This window comes from Physeter macrocephalus, chromosome 4 (genome assembly GCF_002837175.3).
Source record: "Physeter macrocephalus isolate SW-GA chromosome 4, ASM283717v5, whole genome shotgun sequence".
Taxonomy (NCBI): Eukaryota; Metazoa; Chordata; class Mammalia; order Artiodactyla; family Physeteridae; genus Physeter; species Physeter macrocephalus.
This window is the reverse complement of record NC_041217.1, coordinates 134,632,606-134,657,598: the sequence shown is the minus strand read 5'-3', so window position 1 is coordinate 134,657,598 and position 24,993 is coordinate 134,632,606. Positions and strand designations below refer to the sequence as shown.

Sequence of the window (24,993 nt, the reverse complement as noted above, 5' to 3'; positions counted from 1 at the left end):
AACCCAGCTCTTCACTTCCAGGGTCACTGGCAAGCCAGCTGACTCGGTCGCCTCCACACAGCCCTCTGTTCTGGGGTTCAGGGGTTCCAGTAACTGCTCTCCCTTCACCTCTTAAGGTCCAGCTGTTACAAACCCCAGTATACTATATCCTCCCTTGTGATTTCTCCAGGGCCGGTCCCCAGTCTGTAAATAGTCCCTCTACTAAACTCTCTAAAACTATCCTAATTTGAAGGTAACTTCTGTGGGGACCTCGACTAACACAGGGACATTTTAATGTACATTCAAATTCTAGCTGCCTACAAAAACAGACTTACAGACACAGAGAACAGATCTGTGGTTGCCAAGGGGGAGGGGGAGTGGGGGAGGGAAGGATTGGGAGTTTGGGATCAGCAGATGCAAACTAGTATAGGTTGGATAAACAACCAGGTCCTACTGTATAGCACAGGGAACTTTACTCAGTATCCTGTGATAAACCATAATGGAAAAGAATACGAAAAGGAATATATATATATATATATATATATATATATATATATATATATATATATATGTATGTAACTGAATCACTTTGCTGCACAGCAGAAATTAACACAACATTGTAAATCAACTATACTTCCATAAAATAAATTTTAAAAATTCTAGTTGTCTATTACCGGTACTAGTTTTTTAAAATAATGGCAGTCGCACTCAGCCCCAGAGGAGTCCACTTCCATGTATGACCAAGTTGAACAATCCTCAGCTTTGAAATCCTAGGCTAGGCCTTGGATTCTGGCTCCATCCCTTTCTAGCCATGGGCTTTGGTAAGTCACTTAAACCTTCCTACCCTGTTTCTGCATTTGTAAAATTATGATGATAATAGTATAGGAAATTTCCTTATGTATAACTTTTAACATGGTACTAAATTTTTAAATGTTCAAATTTCTTTGATATGCATATGATGAGAGACATGCCATCCAAGTTTCTACACACGTGGTACTTTATGGTTCATTGCAGCGTATCAAACACCTCCAATAAGCAACTGTAATAATGGTATTTCTTCTTTTGCATACTTCTTGAATCATCTGCCTCAATGATGGAACCAAAAGTCTTTCATAGACTTCTGTAAGACCTCTAAACATTCCATGACTCTGAATCAAACTTTGTCCAGTGGTATGTGGTATGTATGTGTTTATGACTGTGTGTGTGTGTGTGTGTGTAGTCATTTTTCAGAACTTTTTCCCAATTACAGACAATTCCTGATTTAACTAAAGGTCTTGTCTTCCCTCATCTCTTATTTGGTTCCATACCCTAATTTACTGTGTTGAACATTAAAGTTATACAGCATGGATAATCTATTCATGACATCCTAGAGTAAAGGGAGAAAAAAAAAGTCCTACCTATTCATTTCTGATTTATTCCAATGAAGACATTTATTATAAAAAGTCAAAGCATAAATGATCATTAGAATAAGGAATTAAGTACTTACAGGCATTCATTTCTACTAAATAATCTAACATAGTTTTTCAGATTTGCCCCAGTATAAAATGTTGTCTTGAACAAAATGAAGTCAAAGATGTAGGTAAACTTTATTTTAGAAATACAGTTCTGAAACCCTTCTAAGTTTCTAAAGTACTCAGTAGATGTTTGGCCACTGTTTTCTTTTATAAAAGCCCAAATCTTAAGTTCCTGAGTGAAAACTGCAAGGGGAGGGAGATATTTGGAAAAATATTTGTTAGCCTAAATCTTTGTGTTAATAACAATACTATAAAAAGTGTCATTTAATTAAAGTTCTTAATTAAAGTGCTTTTTAATATACATCTGTATAAAAAGTAAATGGACAGATTATGGTTAAATACAAATAAATAAAACAAAACACTACTGGGAGTATGGTATGAAGCCTTCTCCAGGCAAAGGAATTAGAAAATTTCCAAACCAAAGAGGGCACATTTCTTCTTTTTATTTCTATGTCCCATACTCAACCAAGCAGTGAGGCTAAACATGTGCTGCTGATATGTTCTATAAACCATACTACCCTGTAGAAGCACAGCTAAAGTGCGATGCTGGAATCTACACTTTTTCGGAGCAACAGATATATATTTACTGGAATATAAAGAACATGGTTTGATGAACAAAAGGAGCATGGACTTTGTGTCAAGCAAAGTTATATGACCTCTCCATGCCTCACTGTCCTCATCTGCGCAGTGGGGACTGTTAACATCCACTGGTTGATGCAAGGATCCTATGAATGACAAAGGATGGAAAGTAACAGGCCCTGTTCCAGGATCACCCTGTAAGGAACAGGAGAGTCAAATGTCATATATCTTACAAACTGAAATAATTTCCTAAAAATAGAATTCTAATTTTGCGCTAATTTTTGACTTTTATATCCATGGTGCCATTCTGCCAGTTGGATTGGAACAAGGAGATGTATAATTAATCAGAACCTGAATTTGCTGTTGGTTTTTTTTTTTTTTTTTTTTGAGTGGGAGCAATTCTCAAAAAGATAAGAATGTACTGTTAACCAGGTAAGGCAGTAAGTATAAAGAATGTTAGGACCAGCATCACATTCTTAATTTAACCCTTCTTTAAACTATTAATTACCATTTCAGGTTTTCTGTTGATTTTCTATGAGGCACTCACATATGGGACAGGATACAGAAAATCCAATCAGAAACCTGAATCCATTTAATTAGAAACCAGAATCTCCTATCTCCTGAAACACATGCTTAAGCAGCAAAGGGCAAAAGGTTACTAAAAAAAACCTGATAGTGTCAGGACCATATGTGAAATAAATAGAATTTTAAGAGACCTGGGAATGAAAGCCAAATGAAACTAAAATTCACAGCAAAAGATGCCTTATACACAAGGAATGTGAGCCCTGAATTTTCACACACTATTGGTGGGAGTATAAAGTGCTAATATGTATCAAAATCCTAAAAGTTAGGCAAACTTTTTGACCAAACAACTATACCTCCGTAATTTAGTTTGTGTAAATAATTTAGGGTATGGGCAAAAATTTAGATACAGAGACATTAGTTGCAGTATTCTTTAAAACAACAGAGACAACCTAAGTATTCAAAACTAGAGGACTGGGGAAATAAGTCATGGTATATAGCAGGGGTCCCCAACCCCCGGGGCCTCGGACCGCTACTGGTCCGCAGCCTGTCAGGAACCCGGGCCGCACAGCAGGAGGTGAGCGGCCGGCAAGGGATCGAAGTTTCATCTGCCACTCCCATCGCTGGAATTACCGCCTGAACCATCCCCCACCCCACCCCCCATCCTCCACCCCCATCTGTGGAAAACTTTTCTTCCACGAAAGCGGTCCTTGGTGCCAAAAAGGTTGGGGACCGCTGGTATACTATGGGGCAGAAAATTGTACAGCCTACAAATATGATAAAATAAAGATGTTTACTATGTATTTTTGGGTGGGGGGAAAAAGGCTACAAAACAATATGCATTGTATGAACACAGTTTTGTAATTTAGAAAGGGATAAAATAATTTAAACGTATGTACAAAAAGATTACAAAGATAGAAGCCAGAATCTAATATAGGGGTTGTTTTAGGGTAGTAATATCAGTGTTTTCATATTCTTCTTTCAGCTTAACTGAATTTTCTTATATTTTCCCAATGAACATGAATTAGTAGTTGTATTCCAGAAAAACGAAAGAAACCCAGCAAATTAAGATTGAACATGCCAAGAAATGACATGGTTTCATATTTCTGAACATCTATTATATATCAGTCTTTCCAAACCTCCAGAAAGCAAGATCACGGTAATCAACTTTACTTTGCAAAATGTAAAACTGGTATTTATGGTGACAGGAAGCCAAACAGGACTAAAAAACACAGAAAGTTGACTCTCACAAAATAAAACAGAATGGAGACATATTGTATAGCATAAAAAAATAACAGGCTTTGAAGCACATAATAGGTGATGAATATAAACTGGCTTTAAATGAAGTAAATTTCATGAAAAAGAACAGGAGAGGCTTCAGCTAAGCAGTGAGGATGTTTGCAAGGACTGACCTTGAGGGTAGACCACTGCGGTCAGCATGGATAGTTTATCCTGTGGGCACACATTACAGAAAGGGTGAGTAATCACCGCTCTCCACTGGCCACTTAGATGCATTGGTCTGCGAGACACAGGAGTCTGTCTGGAACGTGACAGGGAAAGTTGATGGTGGGAACGCGCGGAGTCAATGGTTTACAGAGGCGGCAACCCTCACACCGTGGGAGGAAAAAAGGTTTTGATTAATTGGTTGATTCCAAGGGCTTGTTTTCTTTACTCTGGTACTACCATTAAAATGATGGCTGAATTCATTTTGATCTCTTGTCACTGTTTCCTTCTGCTGATTTTTGCTTCAGATGCTTCCTCTACTGCTTCTTTTGGGGGGAAGGGTGGGTGTCAAGATAAATATCAATAGCACAGTTAGAATTACAGCTTATTTTATATAAATAGTCTTGGGGGGGAAAAAACTTTCTTTTAAGATAAGACATTACAGGAAAAGCTAATGACATCTGCAGAGGGGATGAAGGAAGCAGAAAGTGGAAAGCCATTTTGTACTTCTGCCTCTTTGCCATTGGATTGAGTTTTCTCTCACGGCATCTTGAAACCGCTTTCTTGTTTTATGTGTCCTTTGCATTTCTTAGAACCTCTCTATTGTCTGTGCTTAGGAAATGTAAGCATGTTGATAGTTCATAAAGTGATTTTTTTTCCAGTGTGTTAATTTCCCAGGGCCTGGGAGCCTAGAGAATTGTTATGGGATGCTCTTAATTTCTAATTATAATTATTTGCTTTCCAGGATATTCAGAATTTGAGAGGATCACTTTGGAGCACACTGATGGCCAGAGGAGCGATGGGTGACATTCTAGGGATGGGGGAGTGGTCCGGTGGAAAGGCCACAGATGCCAAGACTGCCTGGATAACTATAAGGAGTGAGGAAGACTTCCTTCCTTGCATCCCCTCCCACTTACTCAATAGCTGAACTTTTACCATGAAAATGGCATCTCTGTGATTTGATTCCATTTTATTAAGCTGCAGATACAAAAGACAACTGTGACAAGATACTTGTCACACTGTCTAGTGGAAGAATAGTTTTGAAAACTACTAAAAGGAGAACACCATTTCTGGAGACGGACAATTCTTTAAGATATTATTAGTCATTCTATTCTTTAATGCACATGGATGGCTATAACTACCCATTGTGAGATCCTAATTTGGAAAGGGAATAGCAGGAAGACTTTAGTTGTCTAAAGGAAGGGAGGGTAGGAAAGGGCAGAGGAAGAGAGGGAGAGAGAGACTCTGAGGATGAGAATATGAATGGATAAATGAACAAGAGGTGGAAGCAGTAACTGTCAGCAGGCTTCAAAATTTGGAATACCAATGGACCTTGTACTTGACCAATCTCTCCCATTAATACCCCCATCAGAAAATTCCATCCACTGTCCCTTTCCCTCCAGCTGATAAACTTTCCCCAGAATTAAAATATATAGAAGTTTGCAATAGCTGTAAGTAAAATCCACAATTCTAAGTCCTTCTGATCAGTTGGTACCGCCAAAGGAAGGTATAGCGCTCTACCCCTGGCTGAAGTCATCCATTCATGGGCCTAGGAAATTGGGAAACCCTGTCTCCCTGGGCACGTAGGACTCTTCCCTAGGTCTGCAGCCTGGGTCTTCTGGAGTCTTCTTAGCCTTTCCTTCATCTGAAGGAGACGACTCCAGCTGAGTCTACCAAAGTCTGCCCATCTAGATAAGAAGTGAAATCCTTTATCCAACGACCTGATGTGTGGTCTATGAGAAGACAAAATATCTGGCCTGCTGGAATCACTGAGTTGCTGGCAAGCTCTGCTCAGTTTTCTTACAGGAAGGAGTGGCAGGCACCCTGAAGATCAAGCTAGGATCTTTGAAGTTCAAAGAAAAAACTGTGTTGAAGTTCAGATTGAAAAATATGAATCACAGGGAAGAAGTAATTCTTTTTCACCTCAACTTGCCAGAATCCGGAGCTGGTCTCCAGGCCTGGGGCACATAGGTTGGCACCTCTTCTTTAGAGAGGGGTGAATGAAGCCAAGTTGACATGCATTTACATTTCCAAACATAATCATTATTACAATGTGGACAATGATACCTGGGCTTCACGGAGGTCACTGAATCTTTCAAAGGCTCTATCTCAGCAGTTCCACAGGAATGGCAATTCTTATTTAAACATTTTTTAAAAAGGAAATAAAACAAACAAACGAAACGAGCACCTGGAGAGGCCAAGTGACATTGTTTGAGGATGTACAACAACCATGCACAGAGGCTAAGACCACATGGATTCCCTCAGGCATGTGATGACAGGTAAGATTCAGGTCTCTGGCACCTGGGGGCTTTCTTTACTAGATTACAGTGTCTCCTAAAAATAGTCAGGAGAGGCACATAATTCCTCGGGTTGAATAGGAGACATGAACTTGTCTTGAAGATTTTGTGAGCCTTGCAGCTGCTACTCAAGTCAACAATTCCAATTTTCGATCTACCATATCTTAGATACTGTTCCAGAACATTAAGGGAAAATATTATGTAGTGAAGAAGATGTCAGTGTGGGATGAAGCTCAGTTTCCACTTAGGAGAAGACGTGAGTGGAATCTTCTCAGAGCTAGAAACGCCAGATTTGACTAAGACGTCAATGAGGTGCCACAAGGCATGGTATGAAGTATCTGAGAAAGCAGCCAGATCTTGTCACACTACTCTGTTTCAGTGGCAGACTGTCTCCTGATTTGTGACCAAGGACATTTCTTTTCAGAAAATTCACCTTTGAACATTTAACATTAAGAAGCCAAATTTTTTTTTCAAGGAAAAAGAGAAAAATTTAGAGTATCTGAGAAAGCAGCCAGATCTTGTCACACTACTCTGTTTCAGTGGCAGACTGTCTCCTGATTTGTGACCAAGGACATTTCTTTTCAGAAAATTCACCTTTGAACATTTAAGAAGCCAAATTTTTTTTTCAAGGAAAAAGAGAAAAATTTAGACTAAAGTAGAAAAAGAATGAAAATCAACAGAGGATATAATCCAGAGAGACCTTGATTTCAATTCTGCTTCTGCCCCTTATTAACTGTAGCCTTGGGCAGACTTCTTAAAAACTCTCTGAGCCTGGATTTTCTCGTATATAACACAGGAATAAAAAGCCTTATCCCGCAGGCAGGGAGACTGTCAAGATTCAATGAGGTGTCTTCATCTGCTTGGGCTGCCATAACAAAATATCACAGATTGGGTGTTTAAACAATAGAAATTCATTTTCTCACAGTTCTGGAGGCACTAAAATCAAGGTGCCAGCATGGCCGAGCTCTGGTGAGGGCTCCCTTCCCGGCTTGCAGATGGCCACTTTTTTGCCGTGTCCTCACATGGCAGAGAAAAAGCAAGCTCTGGTGTCTCATCGCATAAGGGCACTAATCTCACCATAAAGGTCCCACCCTCATTTCCTCATCTAATCGGAATCACCTCCCAAAGGCCACATCTCCAAATACCATCACACTGTGGGGTTAGGGATTCAAATTTGAATTTTGAGGGGACAGAAACTTCCAGTCCATAATATGCATTATCCCATGCAGGGCCTTAGTAAGCATCTCTACTGTTTTGTTTTGGCAATTATGCTTTGTCTCAGGAAGTGCAAGGCACCTAGTTATGAGAACATCTTCATAAAAAAAACACATTAAAATAATAACTGACAAGTCACTGACATTTCAACAATACATAAACATCTCCACGTGATGTTTCTGAGACAGCACCAGAAAATCCAGAAAAAAGTTGAAAACTCAACTCTACCATCTCTGTTTTAAAACTCCAGTTAAGAGCCACAAGCATTCATGAGTGGTTTCAATTCTTTGGAAGGGATATTTCACAAGCATCAATTTGAGAGGTTTGGACAGGGTGCCGTACACCACACTTCCCAAAATGTGGCACAAAGAGCACAGATATTGGTATCAGACTCTTGCATGTGACCACTTCCAATAGTGTACACTTGAGTTCCATAATCTTTCTGGATCTCTGTTGCCTGCGTGGGTTGTGGGAGGTAGAAGGAAGGTTATATGAAAAGCACCTAGCATATTTCTTGGTACATAAGAGGGTCACAATAAATAAAGCTCTCATTACGGGGCTACTGGTGGAAAACCTGGCTTCTAGTCTTGACTTGGAGACCATGGGCAAGTCACTTAAGCTCTCTGGTGCTCAGCTGAACAAATATTTCTTCAACTTTCAGTTACAACTTGGGAGCCAGACTTCTTGGTTCTGGCATTTACTAGCTGCTTCAACATAAGCCAAGTTATTTAACTTCTTTTCGCCTCAGGTTCTTCAACTAAAAAATGGGAATAATAGAGCTGTTGCGGGACTGAACGTACATTCCTGGTCCAGAGAAAGAACTCATAATGTGCTCCTGATTATTATTACAGATAAAGAAATGGAGTGGAGAGCAGAACGGTCAGGTTACAGAACTAGCTGGAAGTCAAGCGAGGGTTGACTTCAGAGCTTGTGCCTTCAGCCTTAAACTATACTGCTTCTCTACCTTTTTGTAAACCTATTGTTAATCCTATTATTTTACCACTCAAAGTCTCTCCATAAAACCCACATGTGAAATGTCTTTCGCAATTCAGTGGTAGGAAAAGCTCTGTCTCCCAAAGAAACTAGTATGCTTCCTCTTTTTGAAAATAAGAATTATGTAACTTATCATGTGTTCTTTTTTGTCTTGGCTGCCAGGAAGCTCAGAGTCAAACTGTCTGCTCCATCATTGCCATCGAGTTGTTTCCTTCGTCCTATATCTTTGTTCCTTATTTTTTTCTTCTGACTCCCTTTTACTAACATTTTCATTTGTGTCCCTTGTTGAAAGAGACCTCAGAGGTATTTGAAAAGTGGTGGATGGAGATGAAAGAAGCAAATACAAATCAGAATTTCACATGAAAAATTTGTTTTGTACCTTACCTGTTTCACTTGCTAAAAGAAAAATGGTCAAGGGGAAATTCAAATGAAATAATATAAGAGCTATTTTAAAGGAGAAAAAAAGAAAACCAACAGGAAGACAGAACGACTGACAGTAACAGAGGCCAAGTCAAACGAAAACTGCAATAAATAGGTCTGAGGCTAGAAGTGTTTGTGCTTTCCCTCGCTGGAACCTATCATTTCTTAATTATATCCTGTGTGTGCTTTGCAAGACATGAGCTGCTGTCAAGAGGAAGGACAGCCCCAGACAGGGGAGGGGCCACGGCCCACCCCTTGGTCCTCACGTACCTGTACAGAAGCGAAATCCCCCGAGGCACAGGCCCCCAGAATAGCAGCACCCACGAGAACAGACTCCACCTCTTGCGACAGGACCACAGGCATGCCTGCGCAGGACAAGGCCACATCTTGGTTAGGGAGTAGTAGGGCCAGGGGCCATGTGGGGAGCCGGCCAGCAGCTCCAGCAGCACAAACACCTGATGTAAAGGCAGCAGCAGTGCTCCCTCCCCTCCCGCTTGCAGTTCCCTGTTCTTTGGGATTACCTGGTTCTAAAGGATTTCACTGCCTCTGCCTGCTGCTGCAGTAGCCAAGGGTCCCCTGGAAGCCAACACCATATATCTATATCTATATCTATCTATCTATCTATCTATCTATCTATCTATCTATCTATCTATCTATCTATCACCTATCTATCTATATGTATGCAAACTCAGGAGACCTTTCTGCCCAGGTTTTCCAGGCTTCTGCTAGCTCCTACCTGCCATTTCAAGTAGTTAAACAAACATTTACGAAGTGGTCTGCGGGGCCAGTGATATAGAGATGAATAAGACTGTCCTGCTATTCAGGTCTCAAAGGGGAGATGGATGAGAGAGAGATAAAGGCCACACAGGGGGTTGGGTCTCCAACTGAGATGCACTAAGGGAAGGGAAGTAGTGAGAGAGGGTGTGATGAATCCTTCCTTCAGGGGCCTCAGAGTACAAGCCAAAGCCCTTACCAAGGCTGACAAGGCCCTCCAGGACCGGTGCCACTTCTCCCACCCTGACTGGCTTCTCCTCTCCTCTGGGCCACACTGCCCGGCCTCCTTGCCCTTTCTTGAATCTGCTTCAGGGCCCTTGCTTGTGCTGTTCCTTCTGTCTGGGTCACTTGCTTCCAGATGTCCCCATGGCAACTCCCTCCTGCAAGTCTGTGCAAACATCCTTCCCCACTGCAGCTTTCCTGACCATCCGAAGTGAAATGACAACTTACCCACAACATCCCTTACCCACCTCATGATTTCCTCATTGCCTTCAAACACCGTGTTATTACTTCTCTTGTTTACTGTCTGTCTTGCCTGCTAGAACATAAGCTCCACGAGGGCAGGGACTTTTTGTCCACTGCTGAATCCCTGGAATTGAGAACGGCGTCTAGCACATTGTAACTGCTTACGTGATGAATGAATGAATTTTCGAGATGGGGAAGGGGGTCAGGGCAGGGGAGCTCAGGATTAAACAAGCACTTGAAGGATGAGTACGGGTCCACCAGGCTGGGAGGAACACGCCACATGACAACTCCCAGAGGCTGAAGGTTCACAGTGGACTTAAGGTGAATAGGAAAAATTTAGAATTCTTAGTATTTTATATGTGTGTGTATATGAAATGAAACGTACATAAAATATAAATATATTTGCTAATCAGGAGATGGCAGCAAACTCCACAGAGGTAAGCTCTGTGGCCGGACCTGTGAGATCTTCCTCTACTCAAGACATTATTTTTCCAAAGACTGGATTTTTCTTCCTATCTTTTCTGGCAAGAGTTCCCTGACACATCCTCCTCTGTGCTCCCACCATCTCCTAACTTATTGTCCTACTCCAGGGCTGGGGCAGCTGCCCCAGCCATCCCAGACAAAGGGGGTGGGGGACAGAATTCCCACACATATCCCACGGGACTTAGGAATACCAGCCCCATACTGCAGGGCCAGCACTGGAGACTTTGCTGACAAGTAACAGGTGGGGTGGGGTCTCTGGGAAAAGCTCAGACCTGGTTCCACTAGCCCTGTGTCCTTCAGCAAGTCACTTAAACCCTCTAGCCTCCGTTTCTCCCTGTGTAAAATGGGGATGATAACAGGTTTGCTGTGAGGATCAATGAAAAAGGGCACATGTGGGGCTTAACACATTTCCTGGCCTATGATAAGCCCTTGAAAGTGGTGGCCGCTATTGTTAGGATGAATCTCAGTGAGGGGTGAAGCCCTCCTCCATGCACTTCATCTGGGTTGGAAAGTGGACTAGCAGGGAAAGGATGGGGCAGGTGCCCATCAACCATCCAGAGCGGCAGGAAAGACACCAGGCCACGCGGAAGGGCTGTGTTGGCTGCATCGGGAGAGAGCACCGCATGCCTTTGCGGAGCCTGGGGATCATGGGGACGGGGGTGTGACCATGACCATCCCACGGCCCTGGGACTTTTTAGAAGACAGCACTCCACATGCTGCTTGCCTCCTAGCCCTCCTTACCCTGTCAAAGCCTCACTGCTCTGAGCAGGGAGGAACTACTCACAGGCCCCTCTCCTCGGGAACGGGAAACCAGAGGAGCCAGATGGATCCCCCCTCAGCTCTCCAGTTGCAGCCCAAAGTGCTCTGGAGCCAAGCTGCCAGGGATTGAATTCTGGCTTCCTCCCTGCCTTAGCTGTGTGATCCTAGACAAGTTACTTAACCCCTCTGTGCCTGTTTTCCCAGATGCAAAATGAGGTTAAAATTCCATTGATCTCACAGAGTTGCTGTGAGGGTTAAAAGTGCTTAGAGGAGGCACTAAATTGGCATTAGCTATCATGATTCTTAATGTTTACTGTATCTCAGTTATTCCCACCCTCTCCTCACCTCGGCCCCAACATCTGTTCTGGGTCCTGGGACACTGCCCAAGTCTGTAGCCACCTTGTCCTCCGGCCACATCCTGGACTGAGCTCGTCTCCAGCCACGAGGCCCCTCTTCATGTAGCCCCTCAGTCTCAGGTGGGTTACCTCCTGCCCCAGCCCCTGCAAGCCTAGGGGTGGTCAGGCTGCGAGCAGCCCCACCAGGTACTGCCTGGTGACCAGGGTTTCCCTCAACCCTGCCCACACCTCTGTAAATAGACCCTTTATTCGACTGTTCTCCAGTTAATCCAATCTGAGTGTGTCATCTGTTCTCTGCCTGGATCTGACTCACACTGCCACCAACGTCCTCTGGGTACCCTGTCCTCGCTGGACAGTGGTCAGAGCACGGGAGCACTTTTTCTGTTTGTAACGGCCCTCTTGGCAGGACATTACTGTTCTTCTTTGCATGCTTGCGCCAAGCTCAGCATGTGTACTCAGAGAATGAATACATGAAGGAGTAAATGAGTGAAATAATGAATAAGGCAGCAAGAGGGAAACCCCTACTGAAACTGCCAGAATTCTACAAAACAAAATTTAGGAGGAACATTTAGTCCCAAGTCAGTGAGGGAAACCTACAATTACTTAGTACACACAAAGTATTTCTTGAAACCACAGTTAACTATATGCCCAACGAGATTCTTCCTCCTCACGTAGAGGACATTTCCCAAGTTGGCAAAACCCTACTCTCGCTGCTTGCCCAGAGCAGGAGCAGACTGTTCCCCAAATGGCAAAGATTTGCTTACAAAATATTTAACTTCTTTTTTTCTGAAATGCACCACCTTTTTGGCGTGGGGTTGCCTTCAGGGAAGAAGTGAGCTAACATTTATTGAACACCTATTTTAAGTGAAGCACAGAGACTGGTGCTCACAAACTTGTATTTATTCCTCAGCATGATCTATATGAGGGAAATAATATTATCTCTATCTTTCAGAAGAGGGAAATGAGGCTCAGAGAGGTAAAGCAACTTGCCCAAAGTCACAGAGCTGGTCCCCTGCTCTTTTCATTACTCCACACTATCTCCAAAGCATCTCCCAAATTCCATCGTGTTTTTCATATGTATTCCTCAGAATCATGTACCAGGTCTATGGTTCTTTCTATAGCTTTCTTTGCAGGAAAACTAGAGCAATTACAACGTTTAAAGGCACCAAACACTCTACCTATACACCCCAGGCTTGTGTACCCATCTTTTGCAGAAACAAATGCAAATGTGTTCTTTTCTCAGAATGCTGGGTGAAGGAGAGGAAGAAGGCAGCTTTGCCTGGAATGTGAACTATTTTATCTGACGCATTAATGAGTTTAGCAGAACCCAAAGCATTTAAAGGCAGATGCACTTTGCCATCACTTGTCAATCACCGGCTTCCCAAGGCAGAGGAGTTTCAGGCCAAAGAAAAGGCCCCTTTGTCCAGAACTGTAACTGGTCCATAGTCAGAGACAAAGAGTCCAGTTTCAATTGGAATCCAAATAACGATTAACAGCCTTTCATTCATGAGCCTGAAGGAGAACAGTTTCCAAAGCAGAACTTTCTCTGAAGCCACTGCACCCCTGCTTCTGAGTCAGCTCAGGGGTGTGAGGCCTGGAAGAGAACTCACTTTCATAAAGGCTGGAGCAGCGGTGCAGAGTCAGGACCTGGGTCACACAGGCTGCCCTGCTCTTGGGGGCCCTGTTTCCCACTCCCTTGGGTGATGTGTTAACCAAGGTTGATTTTATCTCCCCTCCTGAATCCAGGTAGGAAGTTTTGGTGGCTATTTGGAGGCTGGAAATTAAAAAGTCACTCAGAGATCAGATTTTAAGTCTGAACTGTACTTGAACAAGCTAGCCGACTTTGAGATAAAATGTAGTCACGGCTTTTCTCGTAGGGAAAATCTAAGGTAATCTGGGCTCCTTTTTACGTCTTTCTTCTTTCTGCCTCAGAATGGCCTACTTCCACAGGTTTTGGACACTTTAGGAAAGGAGGAGTCATCGTCAAATGGTTACAAACCAGGCAGAAAAGTTAAGAAACCTGGGTCAGAGCATAGTGTAGGGGACGCTGGGCCTGGACACACCTGGTACAATCCTGGTCCTGCCGCTACTGGGTGTCTGACGTTGAACAGTTAATTTAACTCACCTTCCTGACCCTCAGTTTCCTTGTCTGTAAGACAGGGACACCAATTTCTACCTTTTGGTGGTGTGTGCGAAATAGGGTGATTCATATCAACACAGAGTGGGAGCGTGGTTAATGGTAGTCATTTCTATACTTATTTTTATATATTTACCCTTAGACTGTGTGCTTTTCGATACTGTCCTCTGGCTTGTGCCTCAGCCTCCCTACCTCTAAGATGGGGATCAGTAACTTATTTAGCTTGATCTCACGATGTGCAGGGGGTAACTGTTGCCCATCATGTTTGGGAAAGCTCTAACCTGCAGGGATCTGCATGGCCTGGAGGGGGAAGGGAGAGTCAGGGGCAGAAACCTGGACCCACCCAGCTGTCAGAGGTAAGGAATCCAGGGGACAGGGGACAGCAAGAGATCATGATGAATGGAGGCCAGTGGAGGGTGGGCTCAGATGAGACTGGAGGTGGGGCTGTGAGCAGGGTCCAGTTCTCTCCTACTTCCCTATCCTTGCCCAGCCCTGGTGCCTGGCCACCCCAGGATGGGGTGGGGAGGGGGGACATCAGTCCCCAGGAGACACAGGGAGAGAAAGGAGCAAGGGGCATGAGGGCACAGGTCTAGAGGGATGGAAGCCCAGGCCAGCCTCTGGGACAGCAGCAAGCCTCTGCCTGTGGGGCCCCTTCCTTGGGGCCCAGGGGTCTGCACTACAGATCCTGCTCTGCTTTTGTCTGCTCATATCACAGAGAGATCAGCCCACTACCCTGGATTCTCTCCATCTGTGTCACGAACCCTGATTCTGATGAGCCGAGAAGGAATCACAGGATCTTGGGGGTCTTAGGGCCCAAACCCCCATCTGCAGCCAGACACCCACAGCTTCCACCATGGCTGGGATCTGCAATCTTTCTTCAAACAGTTTCCTTATCATTTCCTCCAGTCACTTGCTCTGCACCGTCACAGGTCCAAACCAGGGAGAGGTGGCCCACGGTGTTCCCCTAATGCCCTGTGCTTTTCTCACTCAGAGCTCTTGCCACACTAGATTTGACATGTCTGCTGTCTGCCTTCTTCAATAGACCCTGAGCTCCCTGGGGGCAGGGATCATGTCTTCATCTCTGTATTTTCAATACTGCCCGCAGTGGGAGGGATCAGAAGAGGTACTCAAGACTGTTGAGTAAATACTTGAATTAAGATCTAGTCCTTGCTGACCTCTCGTGTCTCATTTCTTACCATGACCCAATAGTTAGATACACATAGAAGTCACTTTCCCCACTGTGACAACCATAGCTGTCTTAAGAAAAAAAATACATTTTAACATAAATACTCAAAATAATTTGGCACACTACTTATATCTTCCTATTTCTCTACCCTGTCTAGATCTTGGCCATGCCCATTTGCTGCCAAGCCTACAATGACTTTCTCTCCTTCTTGGACTTACCGGTAATGTCCGCATGCATTTGCACAAAAAGGGGGTTCTTGCCGAGGCCCCCACAGAGGAAGAGGGTGCTGATCGAGTGCCCTGCTGACTCCATGGCCTCTATAATGAGGCGCGTTCCGAACTTAAAGGGAAGAACAGAAGAAAGCATCAGTACGGTAGCAAAGGTAAATGATCGGGAACATTTACTAAGTGTTTACCCAGTACTAGATGCTGCACTAGGAGCTCTAGATACACTACCTCAGAAAGTCAGGACTCAGGATTACATTGCCCGTGATCACACCATTATATTAAGTTGCAGAGCGGGAATTCCAACCTGGGCCTACCTGACTCCAAAATCTTCTGAATCACTGCACCATTTGCTTCTATCCGTAGTTATACAATGTTGACAAAAAGAGTTGACAATGTTAACACGGTGCATATTAACACAGTTCATTCTAATACATATTTGATGAGTGTCCATTATAGCCCAGGTCCTCCATGAGGTACGGGGAATGGAGTAACTGGCAGCTCTACTCCATTGATAACAGTTGGAGATCTCTAAGTCAGTTTTCCTTCCCTAAAGAGGAACTAAAGAAGTTTGTTCCTTGGAAATGGCACCAACAAACTCAGCAGCAGAAACATGGAAAGAGGGCTGTAATTGCACAAAGAAGGTAGGACACAAGACTTCAGGCTGGCAAAAGAACCTTTGTTACCACCTGAAACCAGGTAGTGGTTCTAACAAGGAGGCTTCCAGTGCCAGAATCCATTCCCAGTCAGTCCTTAGTGATCTCGGATGATGCAGAAACCACATGCTCTGGTTGGCTTAGGGCTTCACCATATTTTCATTTCAGTCCTTGTGTCTTCCTTTCTTCTGAAAATGTGTTATCTATCGTCCTTGTCTTGCTCAGTTCACTAAAGTAAAAATTACTGATGCTTGACAAGAGACCACTATCACAGGGTCATCGAGGTGAATCTTAATGTACAAGTCATTACTTTTAGCTAGGGTATTTGAGTAGCTAAAAAGTCATAATTTCCTAGGAAGTTCGAAAACTGGAAGTCCAAAAATCATCATTTTTTTTTTTTTTTTTTTGAGAGAAGGATTGAAAACAACAAAGATGAACTGTGATATGACCTCAGGAGGCAGCCGCATGGCGATGATTGAGAAAGTGGCTCTGGGGAGAAATGAGGGAGAGGGTTTTTTGGTGGCAAGATAGTCCTTGAGATATTCAGAGAGTAAGCAGCTTTGGGGGATGACCAAGTCCCAGGTGTGGACATGGGAACAAGGGGCTGAAGCGGATGGAGGAGAAGGTCAAGGGGGAGGAGGAGGTCAAGAGAGAATACGAAGGTCAAGGATCTGGGAGGCCGGAGGTGGTGCCACCACCAAGAAGGCGAGGTTCGGGCTGGACAGAAGAGTATCACAGATTCGCTGAAGGTGTGACAGTGGTGCTGGGAAGATGGTGTTCAGGTGCACAGAGGAGGAGAAGACAGTTCAGCCTGAGGGCATGCAGCACCAGAGGCTTAACCAAAGTAAAGGAAGAGGGCTTAGGAAGTTATCAGGATGCTCCCCTGACCCCCGGGGGTGGGGGGGGATGTAGAAGCTTCTTTCACAGGACTCTCCGGAGAGCTGTCTCCCTGGGGCCAGGGGGTACCTCTGGGAGAGGCAGGGCTAGAGGGTGATCTGGGGACCAGGGGGGCGTGAAATCCTGATTGCTGTGTAGTAAATGATGAGGGATGGGGGCAGTTCAGCAGCAGAACCAAGATTTCCAGCCCATAGATCTTCAGGTTTGTTGCAGTTATTAGTGAATCTGGTAAGAATATGGATGAGGTAAAAATAAAACTTGGGCCTCCAAAGATCATCCACAGATGTAGTGTGTTAAAAAAAAAATTAAAACATGTTGTACCCTATAAGGCCAGATCCCATTTATTGAATATGACTGATTACCCCCAGATGTTCTTTCTTAAGCTTTTAGGGGGTCATGAACCCTCTTGAGAATATGATAAAACCTACTGACCTCCCCAGAAAAAAGTCATATATAAAATAACATTATAACTAATTTCAGGAGTTCTACAAATGCCCTTACATCTACCATGGATCATTTGGTGTCCGTGGATTCCAGGTAACCCTAGTGTACTCTAGGGGCATGAATCTGCAGGAGATAAGAGCATGGCTTTTGAATTTAAAAAAAGCTGGGATGGCATTCAGGCATTTCACCTATTTCTTGAATCAAATCCATACCTAACCTTTCCATGACTCAATTCTCATTTTAAAAATGGGAATAATAACACCATATTTTTCATTTGGTAACTCCATGGATTGTCTGAAATGTTAACATGCAACAAAAATTTAAAATGTGGTCTTAGACTTGATGAAATACAGTAACATCTGTCTTACAAGTTTGCTGCTGTAGACAGTGTATCTGAAGCTCAGAGAAGTGTCCAGTACATGGAAGGCGTTTAGAAATGAGAGCTATTCTGGTTATTAGCTATATGCTAGGCACTCTGCTATGCTCCTTAATATCTCCTCTAATTTCATGAAAAACTCAAAAACTGCATACTATTATCCCCATTTAGGATTTCTATAGTTTGCCTAAAGCCATGCAATCTGCCTTAGGGGAGGGGAAGCTGCCTCCCGATATGCATGGAAATGCCATGCAAAATTGATATTTCTGATGTTTCTAAAATCAGAGACCTGAGGGCTCATGTGATTAGCAGGCCTGAGAGGAGAGTAACACAAAGCACATTCCCTGGGAAAAGGCAAGAAGCAATCCAAACAAGAGGCACTCGCTCCAGAGGGGCTGTGACAGCCTGTCTCTCTCCCATGTGGCATTGTCAGCAGGAATTTCCCACTCGGGCTGCCCGGTTAGTTACAGGGCCTTCCCTTTCGGTGTCCCAGACACCACTGTGTGAAACACTCCACCCTCCTTAAATGCCCCACCAAAGGGCTTTGTGCTAAAATGATTTTGTGCTCACCTTTCTGGAAAAAATGTTTTCACAGAGAAATTTAAATTAAAATTAGGCTATTCCACTGGGAATGTACAGAACCAAATGCAAATGGAGAGACTTCAAATGCAAATAGTACTTTTTAAGGGTCTATTCTGCAAAGAAAGCTATAGATGAACAGGCTATGAATAAACTGGGTGTTTGACAGGTCTTTCAATTAAGCTTGGTCAAGAGAGAATTTCACTTCATGGAGGGTTTTGCATAGTCCCAAGTTAACTTCATTACAATATCTCTAATTTCATCCCATTCTTACAAAATATCAACCATAGATATTACTACAGAGAAGAATTTGCTTAACTTTAACTTCACAACAAATAGGTGTAAAGGCAATATTCAGAGTCAATGAACACATTTTTTTTTCAAGTTGAACATCATGGGAAAATATCTGTTATCAGAATGCTTCATTAAAATGCACATTAAAATGCACAAATGCACTAAAAGATGAGAACACCCAGAGACTTTTGCAAAACAGACTGAACTCCTCACAGTTCAACTGACTATACACCACAGCCTTATTGAAAAATCTGTATTAAATTGTCTTCTCTTCATGGTATTATAAAGGTCATTAAAACAATGGACAGAATAAATATGATAGCTTTTAATATATGTACGGCCCATTACATACAAAATTGATTTTCCAAGTGTGTAGTATTTGGGAAAATGTAGTTGGCTTTCCCCCATCCCAGCCCTCCCCAGCCCTCAGCCTGCATTAGGTTTAACCTAATTTATACATTCTTGGACTTCTTACCAGTAAGGGGACCTCTGTGAGACAATCCTGGCCAAATTAATGATGTTGTCTAAGTTGTGTCAAATCAAAACTGTTCTCAGGAATGCCTGAAGGCTTATTTCAATCATGTAGCTTTTACAAACCGATCAAAGAAGAATGCAGCATGGTAACATGGAAAGAGCAAAAGCCTAAGAGTAGACAGACAGAGGTTCAGATTCTGACTACCATACACTAGGTGTTTGACCCGGGCAAGCAGTGTTCCCTCTGTCTGTAAAATGAGGACAATCCCACCTACTTACTGGGTTACTCACGGGTGGGTGAAGTACCCTGTTTGGTGCCTGGCATAGAGAGTGGGTGTCAGTGAGAGGGACCAGTGATTGTCATCACAGGATGGTGCCCCTTGGCTCATCCTGTGTGGCCTCGTTCTTCATGTCCCCCTCTTAGCATGGACTCAGGAGAAAGAGCCTCACACAGCTCTGATTTTCCAGGATTATTTATTTTAATGCAAGTGGTTCATTCCACTGTAAGACTTTTCACACAGTGATATTAACATCAGAAAATAAAAGCTCCTCAATTATTGGGAGATTGGGATTGACATATATACACTAATATGTATAAAATAGATTAACTAATAAGAACCTGCTGTATAAAAAATAAATAAAATTCAAAACAAAAAAAAAACAAACAAAAAAAGCTCCTCAATTCATCGTGCACCTAGTTTTATTTTAGAAAGCTGTGGGTTCAAATCCCAGCTCTGCCACTTACTAGCTGTATGAAACCGATCAAGTTAATTAACCTCATTGAGGCTTAGATTCTAATCTTCGGAAGGGGGATTATGATACCTCCCTCATAAGGTAAAGTCAGATAACGTATATAAAATATTTGGCATAGTTCCTGGCACATAATACCCCCAAACTATATTATTTATCGATATTATTATTATCTTCACTGTAAAGTAGGATCGCTAAATAACTGTCTTTATTACTGATGCGTATTTTTGTTCTCCATTTTCATTTTTTCATGGTAGTCATCTCCCGCCATTTTGATAGATGTCACAATTGTCTTTTTTTGACCAAGTTACCATAAGTAAAGCAGGCTGACTGATATTACTGAACTGGATAGGCTACTAAATCAATAAGATAGTTGTTTCAGGAAGATACAGTCAAATTGGTCTATAAGCTAAAAAGGACTGTTTAAGCTAATTGAGTTGGCCAGTTCTGCTCTCTTCTTGTGTGTACGTGGTACCTGGATAAATCTAAACATAAGAAAAGCAATTTTGTTGATGACATGGATATACAGAAAAAAATGCATGTAATTCTATTATTTGAAGCAATGAGGATATGAAAGTGGTATGTGGAGAAACAGATTGAATAGCATATAAATATGTCCATATAGCATGAATAAACAAAAGTACTTTGTTTAAATAGGTATATTTCTGAAAAATAAATTTTGACTCTGAATTCAGTGAACTGATTTTTTCCTTTCTGTTGGTCCCCAATTCTCTTTCCAGATCAGCTAAGCCTCACTGGATTAACTGTTATTTTGGGGTTCCTACCAGCTCTGAGATCCTGAAAGGCATGACCCACTCCCTTCAAATGCAATTTCTAACACGCACACATGTGCAAACTTTCGTGTGTGATTTCAGGGTTTAGAACCCTTCTGTAGCTCACTCATGGATCACCTCTAGAGAATAAGAGTCCTTGGACAATGATGTTCGGGCTTCTAGGAGTTTGTTTTCATTTTTGATTGATCTTCAGTTTAGAAGCTTCTAACACTTTAAATTCCCCCCTTTCTCCTTCCCTAACCATCCAAACCTCTCATTTAAGCAGCTAATTATTAAAACAAACATTTTCATGTTCCAAGGAAGCTTACTATTTAAAGGAACCCCAGACTAGATCCTTTTGCAAAGTGAACAATATCATGTGTTTTATAAATTTGGACAATCTTAACGTCAGCTCTTCTTAATGCAAGCATACATGGCATCTACTTGCTTGCTTCTATTTAATGAACTTAGAAGACAAATTAGATAGATGGTAAGCATGATGTTCAAAGATTTTAACTACTTTTAGCTTTCAGCTATGTGAGGCTACTAGTAAAGCAGGTAAAGACCTTTAGAATTTCCTTCTGCACAGACAAGCATCTATTTTTGGCAAGCTCCCTAGACTCTTTGTCACAAAAGCATATGATGTATCTTAGGGAGTATGTGGTCTAAAGTTTGTTAACAGATCTAAGTCTCTTTAAAAATGGCATTAAATTGTCTTACAGCAATGGCTTGAACTGTGGCCAGGTAGAGAATGGCAAGATCATCGAGGTCCTGAGATAGTTTCAATCCGGTGACCTGTAGGGATGAAGAAAAGAAAAGAAGGAGATGGCGCCATGGTTAGAGATAGTTCCCATGAAACAGGTTCAGATGTGTTTTCTTGCCGAAACAAGTTCATATGCAAATCCCCTTTTTGTAAGCTGAACGTGAAGTGACTACTAAATTGTTTAATCTCCAGACCTGGGAAAAAGTATGCCTTCTTCCCCCAAAGAAAATGCCTTGCCTTGGATTAAAGAAAAACAAAACAAATACTATAAGGAGATTTTTTTTTTTAGGAGATTGTGTTTGATATTTCTTAGCATGGAATTAAATATCTTTCTCCTTTAAAAACATTATTCTTTTACTACAAACACCTATTTTCTTCGGCTTACAGAGATGAACACGTAGCAGTGGCATTCTAGTAAAAGGTGATCTTATTCCGAGTTCTGCTACTGTCAGAATTCAGTGGACCAGCATCCAGGGGGTATTCAGAGTAAAATAACATGTCTACTATAAATGTGATACCTACTAGGGGATAATTTAGAATCTGTGGTTTACCAGGGAATCCCATTAGAGTCAATCGGAACCACATGCTTATAAGGAGTATGTCAATTTCTGAGAGATTCCAGAACTGAACAGGATGTTGGGTTTGGGTAGTTTCAAGACTTGTTCACAGTCTCACTTTCATGTCTCCCATTCACGAAGGTGTCCTCTTGGGACATTTCTAGAGGGTGAAGACTGCTGGTTTCTTCAAGCCTAGTCTGAAGTTGGTGGGCATCAACGCCAGAGTTCACTTTAGATTTTCATTACAAAATTAATTCATGTAACATACTTTTTCTCAGGCCCTACAGTGTATATGGTCCCGAGTTCAATGAGGAGGTGACATGCAGCCTGTACTAAAATAGGAGAGCCTAGTGGTCTACCAAGGTCCCTGTCCTTCATTGCTCCAGCCCCATTTATTATTCTCTCCAGATTCCACCCCCAGCGGGGATTAAGGGGCCAGCCTTGGCCTGTTACAGGGCACAGATACCACTCCACTGCCCAAACCAGAAACCTGGGAGCACTTTCCCCTGACTTTTCTCTCCCTTCCAGGATTTAATCAGTCTCCAAGTCTTAGACATTTCAACTCCAGAATCTTTTTTGAAGCCATCCTCTCTCTGTCCTTACTGTCACTTTCCTTAATCCAGGCCTCCATCACATCCTTCCTGATTGCTGAAATAGCTCCTGATCAAATCTTCCTGTTTCTAATGGCGCTTGCTCCTCTCTACAAGGGAGCTAGTGCTTATTCCCAAATGCAAATTGATCATGTGAAAAATTCTCCCCCCGTTGCCCTCATTCTGAAGCAGAAGCACCTTCCCTGTCTTCTATGAGTAATTCTGCCCGGGGTCAGCCCTGCTTTCTTTGCCAGTGTCTAGTCTTCTGTCCTCACTTAGCAACTTGCGTTCCAGCTGTTCTGATTACTCATCTAAGTTGGCTGAAGGGGGTATTCCTAAATTCAGTAGTGCTACCTGCTGATAGGTTCTTTTTTGGCAGATCATGGGGCCAGTCAGTGAGAATAACGGCTTTGATTTGAACACACAGAAGCATGAGAGGTTTGAGTGAGAAATCAGAAAGGAGCTCTAAAGATGCATGTTCCCCAGCCAATAACTCTGTGAAGGAACATCTCTCAGAAAGGCCCCCAGAGACCTAAACGAATAAGAATGTTAGAACTAGGAGAACACGAGCAACACAGATATCATAGAAGTTCATTTCACAGAGGAGAAAATAATTTGCTTAAGAGAGAATCCAGAGGTTCATGAAGCCCGAACCTAGGCGTTCCAACAGACTGTGTTACTCACCACAGTATCTCCCATGCTTGCCCCTGTGCCTGGTACATAGTGGCGCTAAGTTAATATTTGCTGAATGTGTAAGTGACACTTCAATGCTCCTTTTTCCTTCTGCACACCATTCTCTCTCCTAACATCCTATCCTTCTCTGTCATATTATACAATTACGAGAGGACAGTATTTACTACCTCAGCCCCTCATATATTCACAGAGGTGGAGGGGTATATTTCCTCCACGCCCCAAGACAGAAAAACACCAGACCATCACTTCTAGTTGCTTACTGCATGCTCTTCCCCCTCCCCCAAACTCCACACTTACCCTTCTTCATCAGAAGAGTGGCTTGTACTAGATTGGAGTAAAAGTAGTCACCCTGTAGCTTATATGGAGTCTTCGTGTGAATTAGAAAAAGGTGCTCCCTCCAGGTGGACTAAATGCAAAAGGCGTCCCATCTGGATGAGTGAATTTTAAAAAGGAGCAGAGTGGACCGGATTTCAGCCCTGCCCTAAGCCCCCCTCAGCTGAACACCCTGTGTGAGCAACCAGCTCCAGGGCATGCATTGGTCCTGGGTAAAGATCGCTAGTCATAAATGGTCTCTCTTTAACTCGTCTCCAAAACTGGCTTGGCCTCAACAGCACCTCTGTTGGTGGTCTGTTGGGAAAGTTGATTGGGCCACAGTTTAGAGCTCTCCTCCAGAGCCAGCCCAGAAGGTAGGCTGCCTCTGGCCTCCTCTCACTGGTCATCAATGAGATGCGAATCAAGCCGTGACCTTCCACGTGGTTGGGTGTGTGTCTGCTTGGCAGACACACGTCCATCCACAGGAGGGTCCCGAGTGCCAGAGGTGGATAAACTGTGATGGGGGTAGGGGAGGAATTTGACTTTTTATATAAGATTCATTCTCCCATTGAGTTATTAGGAACCCCAGGGCTCTGTATTGACAATAACTGGCTCTGATATTCTTCTCAATTAGTAAGAACCCATAAGAGAGGAGGGGTAAAATATCACTAGATTTTGCTTCCTTAATCCCAGTAAATATTCATGAGAACTTCCCCAAAGTACTGATATTCAAGCAAAAAGATGTCATGGGCCCTTCTCTAAATTTCTAGTGCCTTCAGAGCTTCAAAATCATAGGAAGAAAAGAAAAGATAGCTTCTTTTCTTCAGAAATTGAGAATGAGATAATCAGTGTAAATGAGCACTAAATTTAACTCTTGAGCTTGCTTACTAGTAGCTATGACAAAAAAGGGACATATAATGGATGACGTAGCCTTTCCTTTATGACAAATGAAACACACCTATGCTTCAAGAGAGACAAAATTATTCTTGGGAAGAATTTCTAGAAGGAATTTACTACATGGACCACCATATGAAAGGTATTCAGCATCCAAAGGGAATAAATAAGCAAACATGGTTCTCCCATAGCTCTTTCCAACATTCCCTCACCACTAACACCAGGGCCATGGAGTTGAAATGTGACTCAGTGAAAGACACCTCTCTAAACTGTGAAATTACTATCATCCAGGATCCCTATTTCCTTGACATCTTACCTGATTTGCAAATGGAGACACCAGAAGGGCAGATGATCATTTGATTCTCTCTCAAGTATCAGGAATCCCAGCCCCACCTTGACAAAAATCAAATGGCAGTCAGCCCAAGATGGAACTTTCTCAGGAGTGCCTGCCATGTGGACCACTCAGGAGGCTACAGAGGACCCTCAGGGAGCTGTCATGGTATGAAGGTGGCAGGGCCCTGAGAAAGGCAGGGATGTCCTGGGAGAGGTGCAGCTTTGTAACCAGCGAGAAAGCTGGGATAGGCCAGAGGAGCCT

At 42.9% G+C, this 24,993-nt stretch overlaps 1 protein-coding gene across 1 annotated transcript in view; it reads right to left on the bottom strand.

Moving 5' to 3' along the window:
• Positions 1-24,993, bottom strand: part of FGGY (FGGY carbohydrate kinase domain containing) — a 417,095-nt gene that overhangs the window by 94,386 nt on the left and 297,716 nt on the right. Inside the window, exons 12-14 of the mRNA XM_055083910.1 lie at positions 21,310-21,384; positions 15,341-15,461; positions 9,233-9,327 (exon numbers count right to left, since the gene is read on the bottom strand). Coding sequence (XP_054939885.1) covers positions 9,233-9,327; positions 15,341-15,461; positions 21,310-21,384 — 291 coding nt within the window. The remainder of the gene's footprint in view (positions 1-9,232; positions 9,328-15,340; positions 15,462-21,309; positions 21,385-24,993) is intronic.